This window comes from Mytilus edulis, chromosome 10 (genome assembly GCF_963676685.1).
Source record: "Mytilus edulis chromosome 10, xbMytEdul2.2, whole genome shotgun sequence".
In the NCBI taxonomy this organism is placed as follows: domain Eukaryota; kingdom Metazoa; phylum Mollusca; class Bivalvia; order Mytilida; family Mytilidae; genus Mytilus; species Mytilus edulis.
Window position 1 is genome coordinate 17,211,291 of NC_092353.1, and position 27,977 is coordinate 17,239,267.

General features: G+C 31.4%; 1 protein-coding gene across 2 annotated transcripts; it reads left to right on the top strand.

The window, feature by feature from the left end:
• Positions 1-40: 40 nt before the first annotated feature.
• Positions 41-27,736, top strand: LOC139490510 (ubiquitin carboxyl-terminal hydrolase 16-like). 2 transcript variants are annotated; one of them, XM_071277292.1, is made up of 20 exons: positions 41-199; positions 1,892-2,025; positions 4,317-4,402; positions 8,765-8,905; positions 10,028-10,131; positions 10,968-11,077; positions 11,641-11,759; positions 12,490-12,537; positions 13,137-13,292; positions 13,722-13,858; positions 15,247-15,334; positions 16,117-16,207; positions 16,534-16,622; positions 18,047-18,103; positions 18,994-19,152; positions 21,622-21,811; positions 22,837-23,955; positions 25,823-25,917; positions 26,167-26,253; positions 27,192-27,736. In XM_071277292.1, the coding sequence occupies exons 2-20, from the start codon at positions 1,917-1,919 to the stop codon at positions 27,549-27,551; spliced, it is 3,345 nt and encodes a 1,114-aa protein (XP_071133393.1). In that variant the 5' UTR covers positions 41-199; positions 1,892-1,916; the 3' UTR covers positions 27,552-27,736. The 2 variants fall into 2 exon arrangements, with proteins under 2 accessions (XP_071133393.1, XP_071133392.1); XM_071277291.1 differs by having other exon boundaries at positions 47-199; positions 1,871-2,025.
• The last annotated feature ends 241 nt before the right edge of the window (positions 27,737-27,977 follow it).

Genomic DNA, 27,977 nt, shown 5'->3' on the forward strand with positions numbered 1-27,977 from the left:
TCTCATTGAATTTTAGACCAAAAAAAAGTGTGCCAAAATTTCCTACAACCGGAAGTGAAACTCTAACTTCGCCATTTTCTGGAAGTCACGATGAGAAAGAAACAGACTTTGGAAACTCAATGACATGGCTTGACTGTTTGTCATTATATGTCGTTAATCTATTTCTATAGACCTTCTATTTTACTCAGCTGTTATATTGGTAACATTCTGTATATTTAATTGAAATATCTATGTAAACCAGTAGAAATAAAAAGTAAACAAAGTCACAAGACTGTTTCAATTTTTTGGGGTTGCTGCTTGCAGAACGTCACGAATGTGGTAGAAGGCAGTAGCATGTACGAAACAAAATAATTCTCTAATCACAATTTTTTTTGATAACTTCATAAAAATGTAACTAGACCTAATATGCAAGTTTCACTTTAAAATTCTGTGTCTGTGATATTCCACACTCTGCCACCCAAGTCTTTCTCTTTTAAAATATTTGAAGAGGAAGATAAGTTTACAATAATAAGATGCCGGCATTACCTGTGAAAGGGGACGAAGTCTATGAATAAATTTGTTTAGTTCAAATATATTTTAACCGTGATCATGGGGATGTTATTTCGGTTTCTTTTTTAAAAAATTTTGAAAAATAATTCATATTACGTCCCCTTTCACAGGTAATACCTGCCTCATATTAGCTGGTTTATTTCTGCTGAATGACGACCCGATCTGTTGAAGTTGGTATAATTATTTCAACTGTTCAATGGCGAACAAAGAAAATTTCCAAAAAGACAATGTTATAATTAGTACACAATTAAGAGAAATAAGAAGTTTTTAATGCAAAACAGATTAATGGATTACAATTTTCTTCAGGCAGTTTTTATCACATTTTTAAGAAGTAACAAACTTATTTTGCCGAAAATTAGAATGATGTTATGTATGCTCTCGAGTCTTGAGGAAGTGATAAAAATTGTCCTCATTAAATAACATGCAACCAACTCAGTCAATGCTTCGTTGTGGTTATTGTCCTACGATCAGCAAAACACCCATATACCACGACCAGATCTAGATCCCAATAACCCTTAAAGGCACATCAAGTCAAATTTTTTCAGAAGAAAAGGGCATGGCGTCGTGCCATGCTAAATAGCTTTAGATGTAATACTTAATGATTTACTCACATATAAGACCATAGATTTCTGTGCAAATGCAGGAAAATAAAAATTTAATGATTTTGAGTTCATTAGTAGACATGGTAGACTCTGAAGATTTTTTTTATATTGATTTTTCTACTGAATCGTTTACATTTTGTGTTCAAGAAGTGATGCAATCAAATTTTACACATCATTCACTTGTTGACTTTCCTCCTCCACTCTTGGCCTTGTGTGATAAGGTGCTTGATAAGTTTTCTGTAATGTTATTTTTAATAAATGCCAAATCAATCCTTTTAGTATCCTGTTATTTTCTTTGTAGCAATTATGATTAAAAGAGTAAAACAATTGATGGTTTCTTTGGTGTTTTTTTGAGGACCAATTTTGATAAAACATAATGAAACCAAGCGTATGTTAACATTTCTTAACAGAGAATGCCAAAATTCCTATGTGTATGTCTATTGTATAACTAGCTACACTACTATTTAAACACTTAGTTACTGCAAAACCAGTTTCTTTTGTTGGAGAGAAAAAAGTGCTAGAATATTTACGTCTCTTTTACATTCTTTTCTTCAGAGTCAGAAGTTGGAAGTTCATGTGATCTGTAGTAATTTAGGTATTATTATTGGTATTCATTTTCATGATATTATGTTTTTTAGTGTGTTTAAAATAGTTTTTTTTTAAAATAAATTAGGTTGACACATATTCTTTTATTTTTAATTTTACAATTCTCATTTTAGAATTGCTGATTAATTTTACAGAAAAAAGATACTTTCCACCTAAGGAATGAGAGTACAGGCTACAGAAACTACACCAACCTACAGCATGGGAAAGAATAAAAAGCATAAGATACGCAAGACAAAAGAGGCGTCTGACTCATCAGATGATGGATCTGGTTGGTATATGTATATGGTCATAAGGACCTTATCTATTGATTAGCAAAAAATAAAACCACTACGAGCGTAGTATGTATAAAATCCCAATCAGTCCTTTGAAATCAGTTTCAAGTGAATTGTACAAGGACTCATTTAGAATATTTGATTCTCTTTCCAGACCGAAATCAATCAAAAATGAATTGTACAAGGACACATTTAGCATATTTGATTCTCTCTCCAGACTGAAATCAATTAAAAGTGAATTGTACAAGGACACATTTAGCATATTTGATTCTCTCTCCAGACTGAAATCAATTACAAGTGAATTGTACAAGGACACATTTAGCATATTTGATTCTCTCTCCAGACTGAAATCAATTACAAGTGAATTGTACAAGGACACATTTAGCATATTTGATTCTCTCTCCAGACTGAAATCAATTACAAGTGAATTGTACAAGGACACATTTAGCATATTTGATTCTCTCTCCAGACTGAAATCAATTACAAGTGAATTGTACAAGGACACATTTAGCATATTTGATTCTCTCTCCAGACTGAAATCAATTACAAGTGAATTGTACAAGGACACATTTAGCATATTTGATTCTCTCTCCAGACTGAAATCAATTCAGGGATCTCCATGGATGAAAATTGAACCATGGAGGAACTTTCACCATTACAAACCGTGTCTACGCTGTACAGTGTAGCGCGATCGGAAGTATTTTATCCCTCCATACAAGGAATGGTGAACATGCTAAATCATTGCTTATTTAAATTATATTTATTTGAATTTTCATCATAGACATAGAATTAGAAGTATCAATATGTTCATTTATTGCCGTTTTTAACCATTCAAATGCCAAGTCTTCATGGTCCCCCCTTAGTCGAGAATGACCAGAAGCTGTCATGAAGGTCCCCATGTAGATTTCTTGTATTTTTGGTAATTGTTATGGGGGTTAAAAATCATATGATGTGGAGCTTATTTTTCATGGACACTGTCAAGTTCAGAACCCATTACCGGCATGGCTGATTTGCAGCAACAACAAAACGATTCGTACGGGTTATGTAAAAGGTTAAAGAGATTTGTAAAGCAAATGAAAAGGTTTTTAATGACTTTATCTGACAAATTGATGCTGTGCAACATGCATCTTTCGAGTCTGAATAGAAACCGGAAACGCGGATGTATCAATTTGATTGTAATATACGAAATGAATTCGGAATTACGATACGATATTTCTTTACAGGAAATATTTATAAGTTTTTACTTTTAAACTTTTAAACTTTTTAAATTCTAAATTATCGTTACAGCAGTACTCGAGTTATTTGCAATGAAATAATATTTACTGTTTTGCGTCTTATTTTGTACTTCTTAAAAAAGGGGGATGCTGATTGCGTAAGTAAAAAAGGGGGATGCTGATTGCGTAAGTGATCGTAAGTCAAAATAAAGCACGTGTTCGACTTGTTAAACTGTTTTCTTTGTAACTGGATTATTAATTAATTTATTTAATCTAAATTATCATAATCATTTGCTGAAACTTAGTTGATTAATTCGACAAAAGGATCGTCTATCCTCAGATAGTATTCTCCTTTCTGGTTTGTTGATCTACCTGTACAAGCTCAGGTACAAGTGATTAGCGATCTTAATCCGGATATCCCTCAGGCGTTAGAACTGTGTTGGATTATAACATAAAAAGCCTAAGGGTTATGCAATTACATGCATTTGATTATAATTGATAAAAAAAAATGGCGTCGGGCTACAAAAAATGATGAAGTTTTGAACGATGGCGGAAGACAATTTAACGATGGCGCAAGACAATTTAACGATAGGGCGAGTCATTTGACGATGGCGCAAGACATTTGAACGATGGCGGGGCGCCATCGTTAAACAGGCCATGGAGATCCCTGCAATTACAAGTGAATTGTACAAGGACACATTTAGCATATTTGATTCTCTCTCCAGACCTTTTTTTCAGAGAAAGGTAGTTAAATGAGTAAAAAGTGTTCTTGATTTTGTTTTGCATGTTTTGGTCTACACAACTAAAAAATGGAGAATCATGACAAAACATGGAGTGGCCTTTATAGAAAACTTTGATTTAAACCAAACTTTGAATGATAGAAGTTATTATTACTATTCAAACTAGAATTTATAACCTTTGCACAACATTAACTACATGTATATTCTCCAACTGATACAAATCTCAATACTATCCTATGGTCATTATATACTTGAAAGAAGAATGTTGAAATACAAATAAAGATGCCTTTCTCAACACTGTCACAATATTTTCAATAAGATTTTTCTTTTCAGTACCCACATGTAACCATGTGAACATGTCTGTTAATTTTGCTCAGATGAAGAAGGGATTAGGTAAACAGACCTTTGGAGAATGTTTAGTAAGTAGATCATACATTGTACTAGACACTTGAGAAGGATTTTATCATATATGTTTAATACAAAGTTTGAATACATGATTTATTAACTGTTGCTTTACATATGCATGCTGCTGTAAATAAAAGGGTGAAAATACTTAGTTGTTTTTAAAAAAATGGATGTCAAATTTGCATTACAAAGTAGTTCAAGAACTTATTGAATATTTCTCAGATTATGGTAAAAAATTGTATATATACAAGTGACTCATTACATTTTTATTGGCTATAATCAACTTATAGAAACCTGTCTATTTATATTGTAGACTTCATGTTGACCAATACTGTATATTCAGAAATTATTGCATGCATTTATTATTGCGATTTTGTCATTTTAGACTTAAATGCGATTTTAATTTTTATGATTTTGAGAAAAATCCTGTTTAATTCATATAAAGTATTTCAAAATTTGAGTTTAATTTATTGCATTTACAACTTTCACATTTTTTCGCAATAATTTCTGAATTTACAGTAGATTAACTGTGTATTTGGGTTGTTCTTTCATTGATGCATATACCTACAAATCTATATCTCTCATATTTCATATTTATTGTATCCTAGATCCTTGTCACTATCAAGGAATTAAAATTGAGAATAGAAATTGGGTATGTCAAAGATACAACAACACAACTAAAGAGCAGACTAATGGGTCTTCAAGGCAGCAAGAAACTCCAGCACTTGGAGGTGGTCCTACATATGCATTTACAAATTATTATAAAACTAGATTGTTTTTGGAAAGATTAGATTTTGTTCTAAATCTTTACTAAAGCACCGGCCTCCCTAACAACATAACAGGTTAGCTACTGTTAGTAAATGTATTCACACTGAAATATAGTTCCCTATTGTTCTCATGTATGTGCACATAATACACATCTAAACTGAAAAAAAATGGGTATATTATTGGAGCAGTTCATTTAAGAATGTATGTCATTAATGTGTGTTGATGTGCAGGCTTTTAAAAACATTTTGATTAGGTAATTGGGTATTGATACAATACTAGTATGATTGACAACTGTCATTATCACTAAACAATCAGAGACAAGGTAGACCTTTTATTAGAATGCCCCATCTCCTAAACTGTCAATCAAATTGACCACATTACTTATCAACCTCAGTCTTACATAATTATACAGACCCTCCAATATACAGCTAGATCTTAATATACAAATATTTGACCTCATAATTGAATACACAAATGTATATATTAGATGTTTGATATATATAGAATGATAGATTTATTTATTGCCTATTACTTTTGATCTACATTACATAAAATGATTCTGTAAATTATATCTGAAAGATAAATGATTCATGGGTTAACAAGATTTAAAAAAAAAAATGAAAAATGAATATATAAAAGGTATTCAAGTAAGGCCTATAATTTACTTGATAAATTTCCAATAACCATCTGTAATTAATCAACAATTAAGATTAGTTCTTTTTTTTTATATCAGGAGTTGGCTTGAAACAGTTTTAAAATTTTAAAACATTTGATTTGTTTATTAGTTTATTCCCCATCAATCATTATGTCTATTTTAGTCATTTGAATTTTTATACGACCGCAAAATTTTTCCATTTTATGGTCGTATATTGGTATCACGTTGGCGTCTGCGTTGTCGTCGTCGTCCGAATACTTTAAGTTTTCGCACTCTAACTTTAGTAAAAGTGAAAAGAAATCTATGACATTTTAACACAAGGTTTATGACCAGAAAAGGAAAGTTGATATTGATTTTGGGAGTTTTGGTCCCAAAATTTTAGGAATTAGGGGCCAAAAAGGGCCCAAATAAGCATTTTCTTGGTTTTCGCACTATAACTTTAGTTTAAGTAAATAGAAATCTATGAAATTTTGACACAAGGTTTATGACCACAAAAGGAAGGTTGGGATTGATTTTGGGAGTTTTGGTTCCAACATTTTAGGAAAAGGACCCAAATAAGCATTTTCTTGGTTTTCGCAAGATAACTTTAGTATAAGTAAATAGAAATCAATGAAATTTAAACACAAGGTTTATGACCACAAAAGAAAGGTTGGGATTGATTTTGGGAGTTGAGGTCTCAACAGTTTAGGAATTATGGGCCAAAAAGGGGGCCAAATAAGCATTATTCTTGGTTTTCGCACCATAACTTTAGTATAAGTAAATAGAAATCTATGAAATTTAAACACAAGGTTTATGACCATAAAAGGAAAGTTGGGTTTGATTTTGGGAGTTTTGGTCCCAACAGTTTAGGAAAAAGAGGCCCAAAGGGTCCAAAATTGAACTTTGTTTGATTTCATCAAAAAGTTCTTTGATATGCTGAATCTAACTGTATGTAGATTCTTAATTTTTGGTCACGTTTTCAAATTGGTCTACATTAAGGTCCAAAGGGTCCAAAATTAAACTTAGTTTGATTTTAACAAAAATTGAATCCTTGGGGTTCTTTGATATTCTAAATCTAAAAACGTACTTAGATTTTTGATTATTGGCCCAGTTTTCAAGTTGGTCCAAATCGGGGTCCAAAATTAAACTTTGTTTGATTTCATCAAAAATTGAATAATTGGGGTTCTTTGATATGCCAAATCTAACTGTGTATGTAGATTCTTAATTTTTATACGACAGCAAAAATTGAAAATTGTTTGGTCGTATATTGGTATCACGTTGGCGTCTGCGTCGTCGTCGTCGGAATACTTTTAGTTTTCGCACTATAACTTTAGTAAAAGTGAATAGAAATCTATGAAATTTTAACACAAGGTTTATGACCACAAAAGGAAGGTTGGGATTGATTTTGGAAGTTTTGGTCCCAACATTTTAGGAAAAGGACCCAAATAAGCATTTTCTTGGTTTTCGCAAGATAACTTTAGTATAAGTAAATAGAAATCAATGAAATTTAAACACAAGGTTTATGACCACAAAAGGAAGGTTGGGATTGATTTTGGTAGTTGAGGTCCGAACAGTTTAAGAATTAGGGGCCAAAAAGGGCCCAAATAAGCATTTTTCTTGGTTTTCACACCATAACTAGTATAAGTAGGCCAAAAGGGTCCAAAATTAAACTTTGTTTGATTTCATCAAAAATTGAATAATTGGGTTCTTTGATCTGCCGAATCTAACTGTGTATGTAGATTCTTAATTTTTGGTCCCGTTTTCAAATTGGTCCACATTAAGGTCCAAAGGGTCCAAAATTAAACTTAGTTTGATTTTAACAAAAATTGAAACCTTGAGGTTCTTTGATATGCTGAATCTAAAAACGTACTTAGATTTTTGATTATTGGCCCAGGTTTCAAGTTGGTCAAAATCGGGGTCCAAAATTAAACTTTGTTTGATTTGATCAAAAATTGAATAAAAAATGGTTGGGGGGGGGGGGGGATTAATATTTAACAGCATAGTGAATTGCTCAAAGGCAAACAATTTTTTTTCAAGTTCATTAGACCACATTCATTCTGTTTCAGAAACCTATGCTGTGTCAACTATTTAATCACAATCCAAATTTAGAGCTGAGTCCAGCTTGAATGTTGTGTCCATACTTGCCCCAACTGTTCAGGGTTCAACCTCTGCGGTCATATAAAGCTGCGCCCTGCGGAGCATCTGGTTATTAGAAGTGAATGTATATTTTTGCAGTCAAGAAAGAATCCAAATTTTAATAAAATAAGTTTTTTAATTTGTTTACGTTGAAAAAGTACATTTTCAATGCCCTGTGTTGAAAAATACTTTAAAAAATTGATTAAAAGGCACTCTACAACTTTTAATCTTCAATGTCATATAACCTCTTTTTCAACTTACAAAATGCCCCAAAACAACATTTTTAGATTATTTTTGTTGACACTCTAAATTTCTTAGCTGTTGGTCTAGATTTTATGTCTTACAAGGATAGTTGGTAGCATTTACTAGAAGAATTTTTGATATGCATTTTTTTTTTTTTTTAAACATGTTCAGAACAGGCAACATTATTTGGATAATATATAAACTGCAGTTTAAATACAATTGTGCAAATTAGGAGACCCATATTATTTAATTTGAGCTCATTTTATCCTCATACTGGGAAAGCACGCTTCCTTCTAAAGACCTGCTGTTAATGCAATTTTCAGCAATAGTGTTTTATTAATGTTCATTTTCCCCCACCATTCTATAATATGAAATTATTCCAACTACTCTTCTAATCTTTCCTTGAGTGATTTCCATCACTTTGATTGTTAATGTTGCACTGTACTACATGTATGTGTAATTATACTATCAATAAAAAATCTCAACATGCAGAGAAGTTACAATAAGCATGTGTTAGAACTTTTTTTTCCCGTATTATCAGTGAATATAAATGCATTTTTGGGAATAAAATGTAATTGATTTTTTTTTTTTGCAGTCATGTAATAAAGATTCAACCAGTAGCAAGCGTGGGGATAAATCATGTGATGGTATGGCTGCCAGTGCCATGACAACAGAAGATAGTCTGCTAGGAGAGATGGAACCCACCATGTGGGTGTGTTTACACTGTGGACATCAGGTATGTTTGATATTATATGGTGTGGATTCATTTATTGTCAGATACCAATTTTTGTGGGTTTTGAGGGTACAGGTGAACCACATATCCAAATGTTGAACGAATAAAATTAGTTCTAAATGCTTAGTTTAAACATATTTTATTTGTTCAAATACAAATTGGATAGGACACAAGGCAAACAGACTTATGAAGTCTTCTCCATTTAACATTTATAGCAATATAATACAAAAATATATGTATGAGTATGCATGTAAAGAAGGATTTATTAAATATAATACATAATGGAATTGCAATTTTTTCGGGACAAATTTTAAGCTGGGTAAATGAGCTTCAACATCTGCTAGCGATGAAATGAAACAAAAATACTTATTTAGAATGTCGCATTTCTCTTCGTCTCTGTCGGCGAACTCCTCGAAACAATCATCATTAAGAATATTTTTTAATGGGGGTATGTTATTAGATCCTTTATAAATTTGGCTTAATCAGCATCTTCATAATTTTCCAATAAGTCTTCTAAATGCTTTGTATGCATTGCTTGGTAAAACCACAAAATCTTATATCAAGGGAAACACAACTTTTCCTCAATCCACAAAAATTGGTATCCACAAAAAATACATCAATCCACAGTAATGTGTTTTAATTAGATGAATAAACAAACAGACATGAATTTATATATAACATTAACTGTAGTTGAACTTGCTGTGATTATATGGAGAATGGTCACAGACAATACCTTAAAGAAAGTTTATCAAGTTAATAATGAATATAAATTGAGTTTCAAGTCAATCAAGATTGACGAAATGTTAACCTTGTTCTTGTTCAAGCATTATGATCAGTTTATTTAAAAAAAAGAAGTATCAGGTAAAAGTCTCAGTTGCCTTAGTAGAATGCTCACCTTCATTACAAGGTCAAAAGGTCAATTAAAGGCTTTAATTTTTGGAGCCCTTTATAGCTTATGTTTGGTGTGAGCCAAGGCTCTGTGTTGAAGACCATACCTTGACCCATAATGGTTTACTTTTATAAATTGTGACTTGGATGAAGATTTTTCTCATTGGTACTCATACCATATTTTCTTATATCTATTTGTTCTGAATCATTAAACTTTATGTTATTTCTTCTTTTCAGGGCTGTGACAGGAACTCCCATGAGAAGCATGCACTGAAGCATTATGAAACACCAAGATCTAGTAGCCACTGTATAGTGATCAATACTTCAACATGGTCAACATGGTACGATTTTGAAATAAAATCATCTTCTCTGTTTATTCATTCTTCATGATCTTCATGATGGAAAAATTTGTTATCAATATTATTTTCTGTTTTGTACACAAAAGGTGGTAAAACTATAAATATCTTTATGATATTGATTTTTATGCCCCACCTACGATAGTAGAGGGGCATTATGTTTTCTGGTCTGTGCGTCCGTTCGTCCGTCCGTCCGTCCGTCCGTCCGTCTGTTCGTCCGTCTGTCCCGCTTCAGGTTAAAGTTTTTGGTCAAGGTAGTTTTTGATGAAGTTGAAGTCCAATCGACTTCAAACTTAGTACACATGTTCCCTATGATATGATCTTTCTAATTAGAGTTTTTACCCCAATTACACGGTCCACTGAACATGGAAAATGATAGTGCGAGTGGGGCATTCGTGTACTGAGGACACATTCTTGTTCCTAATAAGTTTTGGTAAATGTGGACAATTATTAAGAAATGTATTGTAAAAATAATCACAATATCAGCATACTATCATACAATATAAACAAGTAGATGTGGTATGATTGCCAATTAGACAACTTTCCACAAGAGACCAAAATGACACAGAAATTAACAACTGTAGGTCCCTGTACGGCCTTCAACAATGAGCAAAGCACATGCCGCATAGTCAGCTATAAAAGGCCCCGAAATGACAACATAATACAATTCAAACGAGAAAACCACTGAATTACAAGCATATTTTATTTGGTCCAGGTGTTTTTCATGTCAGACTGGTTTCTATGAGTTAAATTCAATTTAGATTTTACAATTAATAAAAAAAACCAAGACTTTATAGATTACCATATAATGAATATTTTAGGTGCTATAAGTGTGATGATGGTGTCCCAGTAGAGAAGAATAAGAAAATCCAAGAATGTTTAGACCACCTTCGTAAGCAGTCTGGTCTACCGCTTATAGAATCTGGTTCAGGTACAGATAAAATTCAATTTGCCTTTTCAGCATCTGATTCATGCTGGGTAATATTTTCAAAAAGTATGCCAAAACACTGTATACTTTTATTGGTTTAATTTTTTTTAAATGATTGAAATTCAACCCATCAGAAACTTTTTTTTTCCATTTTGGTGAACAACAATGAGATTACCCATAGTCCTTTAGATTCTGAAAAGGCTAATTTCTCCTTTCACAAAAAAAATTTACCACAAGAAATATTCACCAATCATGAACAAATGTAGTTGTAAGGATTTTAGTAAGTTAAACATGTAGTTTGCACTTTTTTTATGCCCCTGCAGTAGCAGAGGGGGCATTAAGTTTTACCAATGTCCATCTGTACGTCTGTACATACATCCCAAAGTTGGTTTCTGTCTTCTAACTTTAGATTGCCTCAACCAAATGTTATTAAACTTTTACACAATTGTTTATACCACAAAACTCAGATCAAGTACAAATTTAGGTAGCATCACATTTACTGTTTTTCAGTAATGTCCCTTTTTTTAAGATTGCAACATTTTAAGAAGAAATGTTATTCCTTTTAGCTAAAAGAACCAGCAGTTTTGGAGCATCAGGAAGCAGTAGTGTAGAACAAGTTAAGGAAACCAGTAACAGACCTTTGACCCCTAGAGGACCAACTGCTGGTGTATGTCATAAATTGAAAGTAAGTCAATTAATGTGTGACTTGTTCAAAGTTTATTCTGCAGTATCCTTGAAGTATGTCTTTGTTACTGCTGTTGTATAGAATAAGTTTTCATTCTAGATGATGATTCAAAAGCAGATAGAAAAAGGTTAAAAATGGTACTCAGAAATCCTGAAATTGTATTAGTTTTGTCCATTTCTATCTTGCTTGTAACATATATAATATGCAGTGGAATATAGTTGCATCATCAGTGGGGTGGGGCAATATTGTTGTTAACACTTGACAATAAGTTTTCTTAGATTAAGCGCTTCTCATGGCTAAATGATATTTCATAGTGTTTATAATGGTATCCAGATGTATCTCATTTGCAAAGTATCATGCTTCTTTGACTGGGAATTTTAAATTATTCTATAAATATTAAGCTTTATTCTTATCACTCTAATTGACATTTTGTTGTTGCATTCATGTTGTTTCTAATCCAAGTATAAACTATTGCTTTATCATGTATCCACAAAAAGGCTTTACCCATTAGAAACAAAATTACAAAAAGGTTTCACCAAGAAGAAAGAAAACATGAAAATTTTTCACTTATCAAAAACAAATATACAAAAATGTTTCGGCAATCAGAAACAAATACACAAAAAAAATCCATAAAGTAATTATACGGTTTTAGTCGTTTATTAGCATTAGACTTAATGTATTGTATCTGTTGATAAATTAAAGTATCTAATGAACTGAATTCTTTTGACAGGGCCTAAGTAATTTGGGAAATACCTGTTTCTTCAATGCAGTGATGCAAGTAAGTATTACTAGGGTTATATCTAGATTAAAATGACACTCACTCAAATTTATCTAGAAACTGTTCCAAAATTTTATAAGGTGACTTTGTGTAGATTAAATTGTGGCCATCATCTTGGATTTCAGAACTTGATATAGGTTTTTTTTGTGTGTGAAATTTGTTAACTCTAATGAAGAGCTTCAATTAGTGTAATAAAATTCATCTTTATTATTTAATAATGTGGTAACATTTTTGATACCAGAATAAAAAAACAATCAATATATTTCTAAATTAATGCATTTGTTTGAACGGAAAAGTCTGTAAAATTATTGAATGAATATATGCATTGAACAACTAAGTTAAAAACATAATTATTGCGTTTAATTTTTTGTATGAATCAAGCACTTTTGGGGAAATTCTTTAAGTCACTGTAGGAATTTAAGTTGTTTTCCTGTTTCTGGGACCAAAAAATTAGTTCGAAGCTTTTGAGAATCACCAAAAAGATATAAACGAAAAAAAAAACCGGGGTATTTTTTGGATAGTTGTAAAAGTGAGCAATATTCAGGCATTCAAAGTTCAACTATAAAAAGTTTGAGTAACAATGTCTATTTTTTTTGTAGAATTTGACACAAACTCAGTCTTTAGAAAGTTTGGTACAAGAGAGAAGTAAGAAAGGAAAGTCTGTGAATATAGATAGTAAACAGCTAAGTGATACAGAGGACAGCAATGATGAGGACGAGGAGAGAAAAGGAGATATCACTGCACTAAAAGAACTGGTATAAATAAAGATTTATTTAGTGAAAAACAACCATTATAAAATCTATAGATATATATGTTCCTTTGAAAATAATTAAAACTTTGTCCCAAATTTGTGAATTTTACCCATCTTACAGTTACATTACATAGTATGTATAGACTGCCAAGGTGGTGTATTTATAGCTTGCTAAAATGATGCATCTTTCACCTTACAGTGGTATAGCCTTTTTGTGCTGATGCAGCATACATCAAACATCGATCATTCACCTTGGTAACTAGTATTTTTTAAACCCCAGCTCACTTATTCTGTCTGTCTAGTACAAAGCAGGGCTTGTATTTATATCACATTAACATTTATTTTTTTCTGAATATGCACCTAAAAAGCCATTGGAGGAGGCTATTTCAAACCATCTTTGAGTGTATTATAGTTGTCATTTCTTATTTTGTAGCCTCCTATGGAGATAGTTTTACCCGAAGCAGGACCTTTAACACAATCAATGGTTCATTTTCTACAAGAGATGAATAATAACTCTAATCGTAACAGTACAGTAAATCCTTCAGCATTATTTAGTCAAATATGTAAAAAGTAAGTGGAATTGGATCTGCATCCTTAATCCATCTCTTTTGTTTATTTGAATCTTAAACAAAACTATTTTATTTATGTTTTTATTTATTTAAGGAATGACTGTAATAAATTTTATGTTATTTTGTATAGGCAGAAAAAATATTACAGTTATTTCTTATAATTTAATTCTAAATTCCATTTTAAACCGGAGTTAACCATGAAAAAACATTGATGACGTCACGGTCACATGAAAAAATTATGTCTATGGGCTGATAAACAAAACGACGTCAGCCAATCAGAAGACGTGTTACATCCAAAATTAAATTATTCTGTTTTAATTTTTTTTAAATGTGGATTTTTATGATTTTTGATTATATCGGTTAAAGTCATAAGAAACCTCAAATTTAAAAAAATAATGCATATATTTTTTATAACTCAATGGATAGTTTCCATTATAAAACTTATGAACATATACTTTTTTTTGAAGAAAATTCTTTAATATTAAAAAGAAGTTTACTTTATTTTAATTGCTTCTTTCCAGGAAGCAATTTTTGCGACATATTTCCGTATGCCAAGTGACCTCCGTTTGACCCATCTCGTGATCGCAATACGCATGGATGTCCTTAAAATAAACTATTATCTGATTGTACATGTTAAACATGTGCTCAATACCCATGCTTTTTATGGCCCTGCAACGAAGTTGTCAGTGCCATATAGTTTTACCCTTGTCCGAAATTCTGATTTTCCGAAATTCCGTAATTCTGATATTCCGAAATTCCGTAATTCCGTCATTCCGCAACAAACCATTATACAGAGTTTTTTTCTAAACGCCTTCAGATATTTGGCTGATTTTAAGTATGTGAGTTAACCATGATGAGTTACAGATCAAGTTTAAGTTTCGTTCCGCTCCACCAATTTTTGCCGAAATTACAGGCTTTGGACTTGGAGAAATTGTTATAAAACACAGTTATACAGACTCTCTTTCTAAATGCCTTCAGATATTTGGCTGATTTCTGTGATTATGCGAAAAACAATGATAAAATCGTGCACAGAAGACTAAGTTTAAGATGTTTGTATGCATTGGTTCAAGAATTGGAACAACATTATTTTTCACCGGTCACTTGTTTATTATGACTTTAAAAGTATGCATATATGTTCTATTCATAACCACATCAAACATAATGCAAAGGAAAGACAAAATCATAGGAGACTGCTTATTAATTCTCTTATGTGTGTATGTATAAAATGTGATGTAGTTTATACCTCAATGAGACTGCGCCTAAACACATGAAAAAAAGAAACCATATAAATATTTATTGAATGATACATACAAACCTTGGCTGTAGGGTGATGGTATTTTGTTCGGGCTGTGGGATAGCTTTGTTATTATTTTTGTATTCATGTTGCAGGGCACAACGATTTAGGGGATTCCAACAACAAGACAGCCATGAACTTTTACGATATCTACTGGACAGTATGAAAATGGAAGAAATTAAGGTTTGTCAGGAAATGTTTATACATTACTTATTACTAGCAGATATTGTATGTAAAATACTAACTTGAATGATAACTATATGTCGCAGATAAAAATGTATAAATAAGATGATGTGGTATGAGTGCCAAAGAGACAACTCTCCATCCAAGTCACAATGTATAAAAAGTTTAAAATCATAGGCTGTAGTACATCTTTCAAAACAGAACACTGAACAACAAGCTATAAAGGACCCCAAAATGAACAATTCAAAAAGGAAAACAGGTATGATCTATATAAAAAAAAACAAGAATCAAGAAACACCTGTAAAACACACAAACAAACAACAACCACTGAATCACAGGCTCCTGACTTGGGCCAGGGGCATTAAACGGAACAGATTTAACATACTATTGGGCTATATGAAATGGGGTTACTGTAAAACTGATATGATGGATAAAACATTTTATTCTACAAATACAGCAAAAAATTGATGAATAACATGTCAGACTCTTTTCTGTTCTCTTACTTTAGTTTACTGCAACCAAAAATGATAATGAAACTTATACATAATGCTTATTACCACAAAACACAGATCAAGTACAAATTTGGGTAGTGTCACTTGTACGGTTCTAGAGTTATATCCCTTTTTCTTGTGATGAACTGGAATTCAACCTTATCTGCTATACATACTTTGTAAGTGTTTCAGAACATTATTTGAATTGATTTAGACAATTAGACTTATAGAATATGTTTTAATGAAATTTGATTTGACATTAGTGTAATTTTGGAATGTGTTTTATTTCAGAGGTCACAGGCAGCCATCTTAAAACACTACAGACTTCCTGAAAATATAAATCCCAAGAAAGTTCCCGAAGACATAAAGGTTAAAATAAAAGGTAATTATAAATAAACACAAACTCCTGAAGATATAAAGATTAAAATAAAAGGTAAGTATAAATAAACAAAGGTGCCTGAAGTTATAAAGTTTAAAATAAAAGGTAATTACATATTATTAACTATTAAACAACAAAAGAAAAGAGAGAGGGTGTTTAAGATGCACTGCACTTAAAGTGTTTTTTTTCTGTCTGTACCAAAATTTATTGGTTGTCTGTTGCATAATCATTTTATGTGTTCAATATTAATTTGTTTATTTGATATTAACAAACATATTATGAAATATAGTCTGATAGAATTCTGACTCATGATTTGTTATCTTTTGTAGAATATGGTAGATTGGTGAAACACACATTTGTAGATACTATGTTTGGTGGACATTTACTCAGTACAGTTATGTGTGAGGAATGTAAACATGTAAGTATTGTATTGCTGTCTGTTTATTCTGATAATGGGTATACTACTTTCATGGTTATTTTGTATCACCAACTTTTTTTTTAGTTGCATTAACAGTAACTAGTTAAACAAAGGCACATCTGTGGATTCAATTATTTTCATGAATGTCAGATTTGTGGATTGGTACCAACTTGCATTTTTATGGATAATTCATTTCGTGGTTTTGCCAAATGAATTGAGATAGAAATAGGGAATTTCTCATAGAAACAACAACCCAAATAAAGAGAAAAAACAGTCCAAGGCCACCAATGGGTTTTCATCACAGCTGAAAAATCCCACCAATGTCTGCATACATTTCTATAGTAAATATGTAATTCTTTCAACATTCTTTCAACATTAAATTTCTGATTCCCACAAAATACATAAAAATTGATACCCAATGAATAATAATGAATGGCTGGATGTTCAGAAATATCTGTTTAAAAAAAAAAACAGAGAAAAATTAGAAATGTATTGTGTTTTCATATTTTGAATTTTGTATGATTCTTGTTATAAAAAAAAAGGAAAAAAGGAAAAAAAAATAGAAATCAGAGTAGGCATGAATTTTTAAGAAAATTATGCCATCTTTTAATACAATATGGTAGAAAGTGCACTTGTTTATAATTTTTATCATAATTTATGTTAAGGTAGCACAATACAAAGATTTTTTTACTTTCAATCACTAACCTTTGAAATGCTGTAACTTTCTTATGAATGCATAGAAAATAATAAAAGAGGTATATATAGATAGATAAAAGATTAATCTTTTAAATGAATGCAATATTTTTATTATGCAATCATTATGTAATCAATTATTATGTAATTAGTGGCAAAATCTGGGTAAGTTCACTTGAATGAATTTAGCTCTATCATCTCTTTAACTATACAGAAAATTTTAACGGAATCTTAATCAACACATCATGGGGTTCAAAAGGGTGTCTCAGATTGTCTCTATGGTGTTCCATTCTCTCATAAATCTCTAATTAGTGTAAACATCCTAACCACATAAAAGAAGATAATGTTCAATTAGGTGTAAAATTTGTTCTATACATTCTATCTGAAATCTGAGACACCCTTTTGTAGATAATGGCCATAGGAACAACATATAATAAAATCAACCCTCTAGGGATACCTATGCAGAAGCTAATTTCATTTGAAAGTGGAAATTTGGTGAAAAATATTTTAGACACAGTTAACATTATAATTGGTTACATAATTGTTGCATAATACTAACATTGCATTTATTTGAAAGAGTAATCTGTTAGCTATCCAAAACTACCACTTTTATAAATTTTCAAGCATTATTAAGAAAGTTACAGCATTTTAAAACTTGGGAGTTGGAGTTATCAAATCTTTGTATTGTGCTACCTTAATTAGATATACATATGAAATTATTTTCGTTTCAGATAAGTCAGATATTTGAACCATTTTTAGACCTGTCTTTACCAGTCACGGAAGAAAAAGTAAGTATAAAGCAGAAATTATTTGATATGTGTAAGGGCTATTCCAGAAAAAAATGTATGGGGGGGGGGGGGGGGGGTTGGAAGGCACATTATATTAATAATACATGGGCGATGGGTATCAGAGCAACTTTTAACACTATAATGCACTACAAGTCTCAATTACAATTGTCTGGGTGGCTGGTGCTGACAAAAACTGTCTTCCAACACCCCCATACATTTTTTTCTGGAATAGCCCTAAATAAAATTAACATATTTTTACTGGGGCTACTCACATTGTTTGTAAAATCATCACACACATTTTGTATAATTTAATAACTGAGAGGGATAGACCATTTTTATTGTTTTTATGTATTAATGGTCTGAAGTACTGTCAATTTAAGATGTGAATGTTGTGAATTATCAAATTATCATGGTTCATATGGGATTTTCATTTTAAGTTTTCATGATGTCGATTTTCTAAGTAAAGAGTATTATAATCAAATGGTTTGATGTACATTGTGAACATTGACTTTCAACATTGACTTTCAACATTGACTTTCAACATAGCCAATCATTCTTCCAAATATTTCTGCAAGTCTTCTTTTGTTTCACACATTGTGACTGACAGAACAGTTTTACATTTATTGGATTTTACACTTCAGTGACACTCTAGATGTACAAAATGTCTGGATTTTTATTTTAAAAATTTTTTTCACACATTTTATATTTTCATATTGTAAAAGTTTTAATCAAAAGTTCCTTTACGTGAATGCAAGTATCAATTTTTAAAACGTGAATTTGATTTGGTAATGAATTTGTATAACTTACCTTGAAATTATTTTCTATATAGTAAACTTTGAAAGAATCAATTATTTATGTATACTGATTCAATATTTCTTTATCATCTGTAGACTCAAAGGCCAAACCAAGCACTAGGAGCCAGAAGGAAAGAGTCGGAGGATAAGATAGATGAAAGTGTCAAAACTGATGGTGGCAAACAATACAAAGCAACAAGACAAAGTAAACAAGAGATGAAAAAACAGAAAAGACTAGCAAAGAAAGATGCTAGAGTATGTCATATACTTGATAATTTTCTTTTGTCATAGTAGATCATAATGTCAAGTGAGACAAATTATATTATCATTTTCTTCTGCCTTCATAAAGCCAAGTGAGACAATGGATTTTTTTGATATTTTTGTCTGATTAAGTCAAGTGACACCATGGATTTTTTTTTGTGCCTGATATGTCAAGTGAGAAAATTGATTTTTATACGACCGCAAAATTTGAAAAATTTTTCGTCGTATATTGCTATCACGTTGGCGTCGGCGTCGGCGTCGTCGTCGTCGTCCGGCGTCCGAATACTTTTAGTTTTCGCACTCTAACTTTAGTAAAAGTGAATGGAAATCTATGAAATTTAAACACAAGGTTTATGACCACAAAAGGAAGGTTGGTATTGATTTTGGGAATTTTGGTCCCAACATTTTAGGAATTAAGGGCCAAAAAGGGCCCAAATAAGCATTTTCTTGTTTTTCGCACTATAACTTTAGTTTAAGTTAATAGAAATCTATGAAATTTTGACACAAGGTTTATGACCACAAAAGAAAGGTTGGGATTGATTTTGGGAGTTTTGGTTCCAACAGTTTAGGAATTAGCGGCAAAAAAAGGGCCCAAATAAGCATTATTCTTGGTTTTCGCACAATAACTTTAGTTTAAGTAAATAGAAATCTATGAAATTTAAACACAAGGTTTATGACCATAAAAGGAAGGTTGGTATTGATTTTGGGAGTTTTGGTCCCAACAGTTTAGAAATAAAGGGCCCAAAGGGTCCAAATTAAACTTTGTTTGATTTCATCAAAAATTGAATAATTGGGGTTCTTTGGTATGCCGAATCTAACTGTGTATGCAGATTCTTAATTTTTGGTCCCGTTTTCAAATTGGTCTACATTAAGGTCCAAAGGGTCCAAAATTAAACTTAGTTTGATTTTAACAAAAATTGAATCCTGGGGGTTGTTTGATATGCTGAATTTAGAAATGTACTTAGATTTTTAATTATTGGCCTAGTTTTCAAGTTGGTGCAAATGGGGGTCCAAAATTAAACTTTGTTCATCAAAAATTGAATAAATGGGTTCTTTGATATGCCAAATCTAACTGTGTATGTAGATTCTTAATTTTTGGTCCAGTTTTCAAATGGTCTACATTAAGGTCCAAAGGGTCCAAAATTAAACTAAGTTTGATTTTAACAAAAATTAAATTCTTGGGCTTATTTGATATGCTTTATCTAAATATGTACTTTGATTTTTGATTATGGGCCCAGTTTTCAAGTTGGTCCAAATCAGGATTCCATATCAAGTATTGTGCAATAGCAAGAAATTTTCAATTGCACAGTATTGCACAATAGCAAGAAATATCTAATTGCACAATATTGTGCAATAGCAATTAATTTTCAATTGGAGTTATCTTTCTTTGTATAGAATAGAAGCTGATAATATATGTTGGAAATTTGCCAGACATGACTATGATGTCATTTTCTATTTTTATTTGCCAATAACTTTATGTAAATAACTTCATTGGAAATTTGCCAATATAAAATGTTGCTGATGAAGCTTTTTTTCCTTATCTTATCTAAAATGTTTTTAGATAATGTATGTTTGACATTTGCCAGACATGACTATGATGTCATTTTCTATTTTTATTTGCCAATAACTTTATGTAAATAACTTCATTGGAAATTTGCCAATATAAAATGTTGCAGATGAAGTTTTTTTTATTGTTTTATACAATAAACAATGTATATTCACTTTTACTACCAACCAATCTTTACCATTCAGTGATAACAAGCACTTTATTTTACATTTTAATATTTTATGATGTATTTAAACGAGTAGTTATTGTTGCAAACTCCATTAGAAATTTGAATTGATATCAGTTTTGGAAAAAGGGAAACGGGGATGTGAAAAAAAGGGGGGGGGTTTAAATTTTTCTCATTTCAGATTTCATAAATAAAAAGAAAATTTCTTCAAACATTTTTTTGAGAGGATTAATATTCAACAGCATAGTGAATTGCTCAAAGGCAAAAAAAATATTTTAAGTTCATTAGACCACATTCATTCTGTGTCAGAAACCTATGCTGTGTCAACTATTTAATTTTAGATTTAAAAAGTTTGAAGAAGAAATCTTTAATTGATTTGTAAAATCTTGACATTTGTTTTGTGTAAAAAAAACCATGTAATGTCAAAAATTTGATCACAATCCAAATTCAGAGCTGTATCACGCTTGAATGTTTTGTCCATACTTGCCCCAACTGTTCAGGGTTCAACCTCTGCGGTCGTATAAAGCTGCGCCCTGCGGAGCACCTGGTTCATTATCTTTTGCCTTACTAATGTCAAGTGAGACAATGAAATTATTATTTCTTTTTGTCTCAACAAAGTCAAGCAAGACAATGGAAATTTTATTTCTTTGCCTTGAAAATTCAAGCGACCTTTAAGGTTCATCTCTGCTTGCATATTGCAATTCTAATGTACATGTACATATTTTTTCAGAAGAGGAGTAAAGTTTCTTTAACAAAATCGACACAAGGATCTACTGGTCAAGAAGTTGAAGGGGAAGTGGATCAAGAAAATGAACCTGAGGGTGTAGATGATGAAGAAGAGGAGGATGAGGATAAGAAGTCAGAAGGTCAGAAGTCAGGGGAGCAGGATGATAATTCCAGTAATAAAGATGATCCTTCAGGTACAGATTTTTCATTCATCATCTAAAAGTGTATTAATAGATTTAAATTGAGACTTGAAACACATTTTAAATATTCACATCATAGTTTTGTGTTACCATCTTGGTGGGTTGACAAAAGGTTAGTATACAAACTTTTTTGCAAAACCACAATTTAATCCAATATCCATGAAAACACCATTTATCTTCAATCCATGAAAATTGGTACCCATGACACTAAATGAATCTACAGTATGACATCCGGAAACTAAACTTTAGAAGGCTCAAGGGTTTCATAAAAAAATTAAACTAAAAAAATTTTCATTACAAATTTTATTTATTATCCTAAGTAAATGTTACTTTATCATATGGTACAAAAATCATTCAAAAAAATCAATTTGTGTTGGCCACAGATGAATTTTAAAATGTAGAAATTATATCCCTTTGGTGCAAAAATGCCATTTTTCAGCATTAGAATTGAAATATCTTTTTGAACTCATCAGTGACCTATAATTTTAATTACTATTTTCAAATTAGCTATACTTAAACTAAACTATAGTAAAATTTGAGCGATTTCTGTAATTAGATTCTTTTTTTATTTCGATATTACCTCTATTTCTCCTATTAGTTCAACAGAAAAAAAAGTACTTTTACAAAAATGTATGCTTCTTCCAAAGGCAGATTGTGAGCATAAATGAACGGTGACCCAATTTTTTTATTTTATTTTTCTATCCAGTATAAGATCAAGTTCTTTTATAGAAAAATATAGCGAAATCCTATATAAAAGAAAAAATTCGATTTAGACCCTTAAACTTGATAAAAATCCATAACATTTAACTGTAAATTTAGAAATTATTTCTAAAAAGTAGGATTTTTTTCGAAATTGTTATAGCTTAATATTTGTAATTTATATCAATACATTTTTTTCAAACTTAATAATACTTGAGGGGCTTTTGTTCAAGATTTTATCAATTATGTGTAAGTTATATTGGTAGCAGTAAAATAGTGATTCATGTTACAAGTATAATCCATACATTCTTACTTTACAGATGCAGATATTGAAGATAATTTGGAGAGTGATATATCTCGAGTTCTAAGTATGGATACGTCTGTCAATTTGTCTGCTGAGGATGTAGGTAGTACTAATTCAACCACCTCCGTATCGGAGAATACAATGAACAGCAGTACCTCCACAGTACAAGACACTACTGATAGTACATTGAGCAGTAGTACCTCCACTATACAAGCTGATAGCAGTGTTACTGATGTACTAAATACAGATTCTAACAATACTTTGAATAATGTATCAGCCTCTGTATCATTAAATGATGTAGAAGTTGATAAGATAGAGGAAGGTAAAGAACTAGTTAAACCAAAGGTGATTGCCAATGCAATTCTCGATGATGTTCAGGGAGATGTTGTAAATGGATACTGTAATGAACTTCATGATGACGAGGTGTTTGAAACTTTGAATAGTTTAGATAATGCAAATACTCTATGCAATGACATGGATGCTGAAACCAAATCAGAATGTCATGGGGTTATGAGGGGCAAAGGTGAGAGGTTGGATAATTCTATGGAAAATATTAAAAATGGGATAGAATGTGCAAAATCACAGGAGGCTAGGAATACTTTTGTAGATACAAACGCTCCAAATGTCATAAATAGTGCTATTGAAAATAAAGGTGGAAAAAACGTTGAAGAAATGTCTACAAAGTTAGAAGGTTTATCTGTTAATGGTGCTTTGGATACGCAAGAATTGACTTCCAAGTTAGAAAGTTTAGATATAAATTGTAGTCAGCAGAGGGATAAAGTCAATCATATACATTTTAATGGCTTAGATGTGAATTCTGATGATGAAAATACCTCAAAACACGACAAAAATATTGATGATGAAAGCTGTCAAAAATCTTCCAGAAATTCAAAGAATAGTCCGCCTCTTTCTAGACAAGGTTCCGCCAAGAATACCTGTAATAAGAGGGATTTTAAAAAGGAAGCGCAGGTTAAGTCAACAACTATGCTTGGCACACATTACATTCCTTCCTCAAGAGAGTGTTCTGTGATGTCATGTCTACACCAGTTTACTTCAGCCGAGTTATTGACGGGGAACAATAAATTTGGCTGTGCTAATTGTACCAAACTCAGAGACAAGAAACATTCAGATGGAGGTAAGTTTGATACATTTTCGTGGTTGAATAGATTTCTCTCATTTTTGTTAAATCAGGTACAACTGTCCAGAGTATTTGACATTTTGCCTTAGACCTATTCGAGAAAAAAAGTATATGTGGGGTTGGAAGGCACTGAATTAGTTTTGTATGTGTTTGGGGAAGGTCAAGAAGTTCAAATTGTGTGGTATGTATGCAGAGTAAAATGCATTTGTATGGGTGATGGCTATAAAAAGTGTTTTCCAATCGCCCATATATAGTTTTTTTTCACTGAATAGCCTTTAGATTTTCATGATTGAAGAGAGAATTTTAAAGTACCAGTAGCATAAAACTAAAACTCTGGAATCAGTAACATACCATTTTAACTTCACTGATCAAAATGAAAATGTTTTATTATTCACATGGGATGCAGTGCCCTGATAATTTAAAGGTATATGTATAGGCACTCTCTCTTCAGTCTTATTAGGCCAAACAAAAAAGTATGTGAGTTTACTGTACCCCTACCTACCCAAATTTTTATCCCCTACCCTTAGGTCACAATGTTGCTCCCATAGACGCAATTTAAACAAAATATTAAAATTAGAAAAAATCCCTACTTACCTACCCTTTTTTTTCCAGCACGTGACAGTAAACACACATACTTTTTTGTTTGGCCTTATATATGAAACATGGAAGAAAAAAGATGTCATCATGGGTATTACCCCCAGGAAATAATTTAATGATAATTGTAAAATACAGTCATTGACAGTATTAAAATGTTCAAGTGCATCTATTGTTTTTCTTTATCTGAACAGTTTGGAGAAATGTTTTACTGTGCCCTGTTCTGGAAGATTTTCATAACATGTTAATTTGCACTGTACAATAAAATAAATTAACCCAGATTATAATGAATACCACTGTTCATTAGATTCACTGATATTTATTGATTATCCCACATCTGCTAGAGTAATCCGATCTTTTTATGTTAACATTTAGAATTTATAATCAATATGGTATCATTACTGTTCATATATATTGTTAAATGAATGTAATTATTTTTAACAATGTATTTCAGAATAATGATGCACAATATTATAAGCTCAAACTTGGTTGAAAACTTGAAATTCAGTATTGTAATTCATGTGGAAAGGAAACCATGTTAGAATAGAACAAACTTACAAAAAATGAATTCAAACTGATTTATTTGTGGAAAATTCAAAATTTAAATTCCAAAAATCTGCTTGATCATTTTTTTTGGAAAAAATCCAATTAATTACAAAAGCATGCATTATGCAAATACAACTTCCCTTTTGCAGTCTATTTTTAACTTGCCTAGATGTTAGCTGATAGTATGTATAGTATATGAGATTGGGGATATATTTAAACTCTGGGTCAATCCAAAATACAGTGAATTAATTATTTTCTGAATCTGTGAAAAGTGTCGAAATTCAGCTACAAAATGTACGAAAGTTTGTAGAGTACACATCAGGGTTCAATGACTATTAGTCATAACACATTAAAATTATCTAAATATGCATGTTTTAATTTGCCATTGGATGTTCATGCATTCCTCCATTAATGAGGTTGGCAAAAAAGTAAATCACAAAAATGCTATACTCTGAAGAAAATTCAGATAGTTAAGTCCAAAATCAATGGCAAAATCAAAAGCTCAAACACATCAATGAATGGATAACAATTACTTTTGCAACTGTCATATTCCTGACTTGGTACACAATACATGACAACTGTCATATTCCTGACTTGGTACACAATACATGACACAGGAAACATTTCAAATACAAGCAAACACCAGAAAATATTAGTGTAAACCAGGTTCTCTGTTTTCGTATATAAAATAATAAATCTGTACAATATGTGACTTATTTTTCAGAGAAGAAAGGTATGGTTTATTCCAATGCCTCGAAGTATTACTTAATCTACACTCCTCCCCCAGTTCTCACACTTCACCTTAAGAGGTTTGAACAGGTAATTATAATTTATATATGAGCTCTTTTATTTTTATCAAGAGACGCTTATGCATTTCCAATCAAAATGCAGATGGATTATCTCACACTCAGATTTTGTAATTTCTGAAATCAAATTTAGCTTTGATTGTAAAAACAGATGACTTTTCAGTATGTTCAGTATTGTTAATCATGTTAAACTTGTTTAATCATAGAAAGACAGATTGAGGAAGCAAAGCTATCTACAATTGTTTATTTGATATATTTGTAGGTTGGTTTTACCTCACGGAAGGTTAATAGACACGTAGACTTCCCGTTTATACTGGACATTTCTCCTTTCTGTAGTTCTATGTGCCAGGTAAGTACATTGAAATACATGTGAAGGGTTCTTACTAACAAGTTTTTGAAGGTGAGTCCAAGGAATCTTCATTTTTTGCCATGTCAAGAAAAAGATATTGTATTGCTATATCATTTCAGTCTCCATGACAAAACAGAGAAAGGAAATTACATCAAACTTAGATTATTTTATTACCTTTTGCTATTTAATGATTTTTGTGATCAGTTAAAACAACAGTTTAAAATCTTGATGCACCTTCGGATTTCTCAGTTTTGAAGATGAGAAGTTCAGATAGATTTTCATCCAAAAGTAGCCACAGTAAACTGAAGTACATGTGCAATTTATGGTTTAAATCTCAAAGTTTTAAACATCAGTATTCTTCAACACACATGTATTTTTACAATTATCTTAATAGATGACAATTGAGCAATATAGGCCCTTGAGAACACCCAAGTTTTCAGTTCAATTCAATTCAATTCAAAGCTTTATTTATAGTAGGCATGTTACATAACAAATAAACATAAGCTCTGTGATCTTTTATAACAGACAAATACATACATTTACATATTAATCATACACAATACTAATATTAAAACATAAAAGACATAGAACATACATTTCATGCACATTTAGTCTGAACTAATTTAAATACTATATACTATATATACATGAATGAGAACTAAGCTAAAAGCAAAAAAGAAAATTCATTGGTATTAAAGTAATGGGGTAAAAAGTTGTAAATATTCTTTAAAAAAAAAACCAACTTAAACAGAACTTAAAATTGCATTTCTTATTCCTCTTTCTGAGAAATAGCAGTTACTTACAGTAAACATGTTTTCTAACACCTACATAGTGCAAACATGTTAATGGATCAATTAAAGTTTCTTCTCACACCTGCTCACATTTTAATCATCTGTAAGTATTTTATTTTATTTCATATCATGATTATATAATTGTAGGGAGTGAAACCAGGTCAGAAGAAAATCTTATACTCCCTATATGGTGTGGTCGAACACAGTGGGCGATTGAATGCTGGTCATTATACAGCTTATGTTAAAGTCCGACCAAATATTGGAATGATATCAAATTACTATAACCATTCAGGCCCTTCATTCAATGACTATATACAGAGGTACACGGAACGTCTTGTAAATAATGGACCAAAGGAAAATGTAGAAGATATTGATGAAGTCCAGGAAGAGAAGTTAGTCCCTCCTGGTCGCTGGTACCATATTAGTGACAGTCGTGTCAGTGAGGCTACGGAATCTACTGTACAGAGAGCTCAGGCTTACTTACTATTTTATGAACGCATTTATTAACCAAAGAATACACATATATAATATTGCTGTCAGCAATTTGTTAAATTTGCTTTTTATAGGTGATTGTAGGTTTATGGGGAGAATTTAGGGGGTAATGAATTTGTCTTTACTATTACAAGGTTTGGTATATATTGTTAACTTGATTAATTTAAATCATTTTGTCTTATATCTCAATGTTATAAAAATAGAATGAATATTTGTATAGCCTCAGGTGAAGTGAGGGCACAACATTTTTTATACGACCGCAAAATTTGAAAAAATTTTCGTCGTATATTGCTATCACGTTGGCGTCGTCGTCGTCGTCGTCCGAATACTTTTAGTTTTCGCACTCTAACTTTAGTAAAAGTGAATGGAAATCTATGAAATTTTAACACAAGGTTTATGACCACAAAAGGAAGGTTGGTATTGATTTTGAGAGTTTTGGTC

Coding starts and splice junctions, on each gene's coding strand:
- LOC139490510 (XM_071277292.1), top strand. CDS start 1,917: ATGAGAGTACAGGCTACAGAAACTACACCAACCTACAGCATGGGAAAG. Junction 21,812..22,836: donor TAATAAAGATGATCCTTCAG/GTACAGATTTTT, acceptor CTTACTTTACAG/ATGCAGATATTGAAGATAAT. Junction 26,254..27,191: donor TCTGTAGTTCTATGTGCCAG/GTAAGTACATTG, acceptor ATATAATTGTAG/GGAGTGAAACCAGGTCAGAA.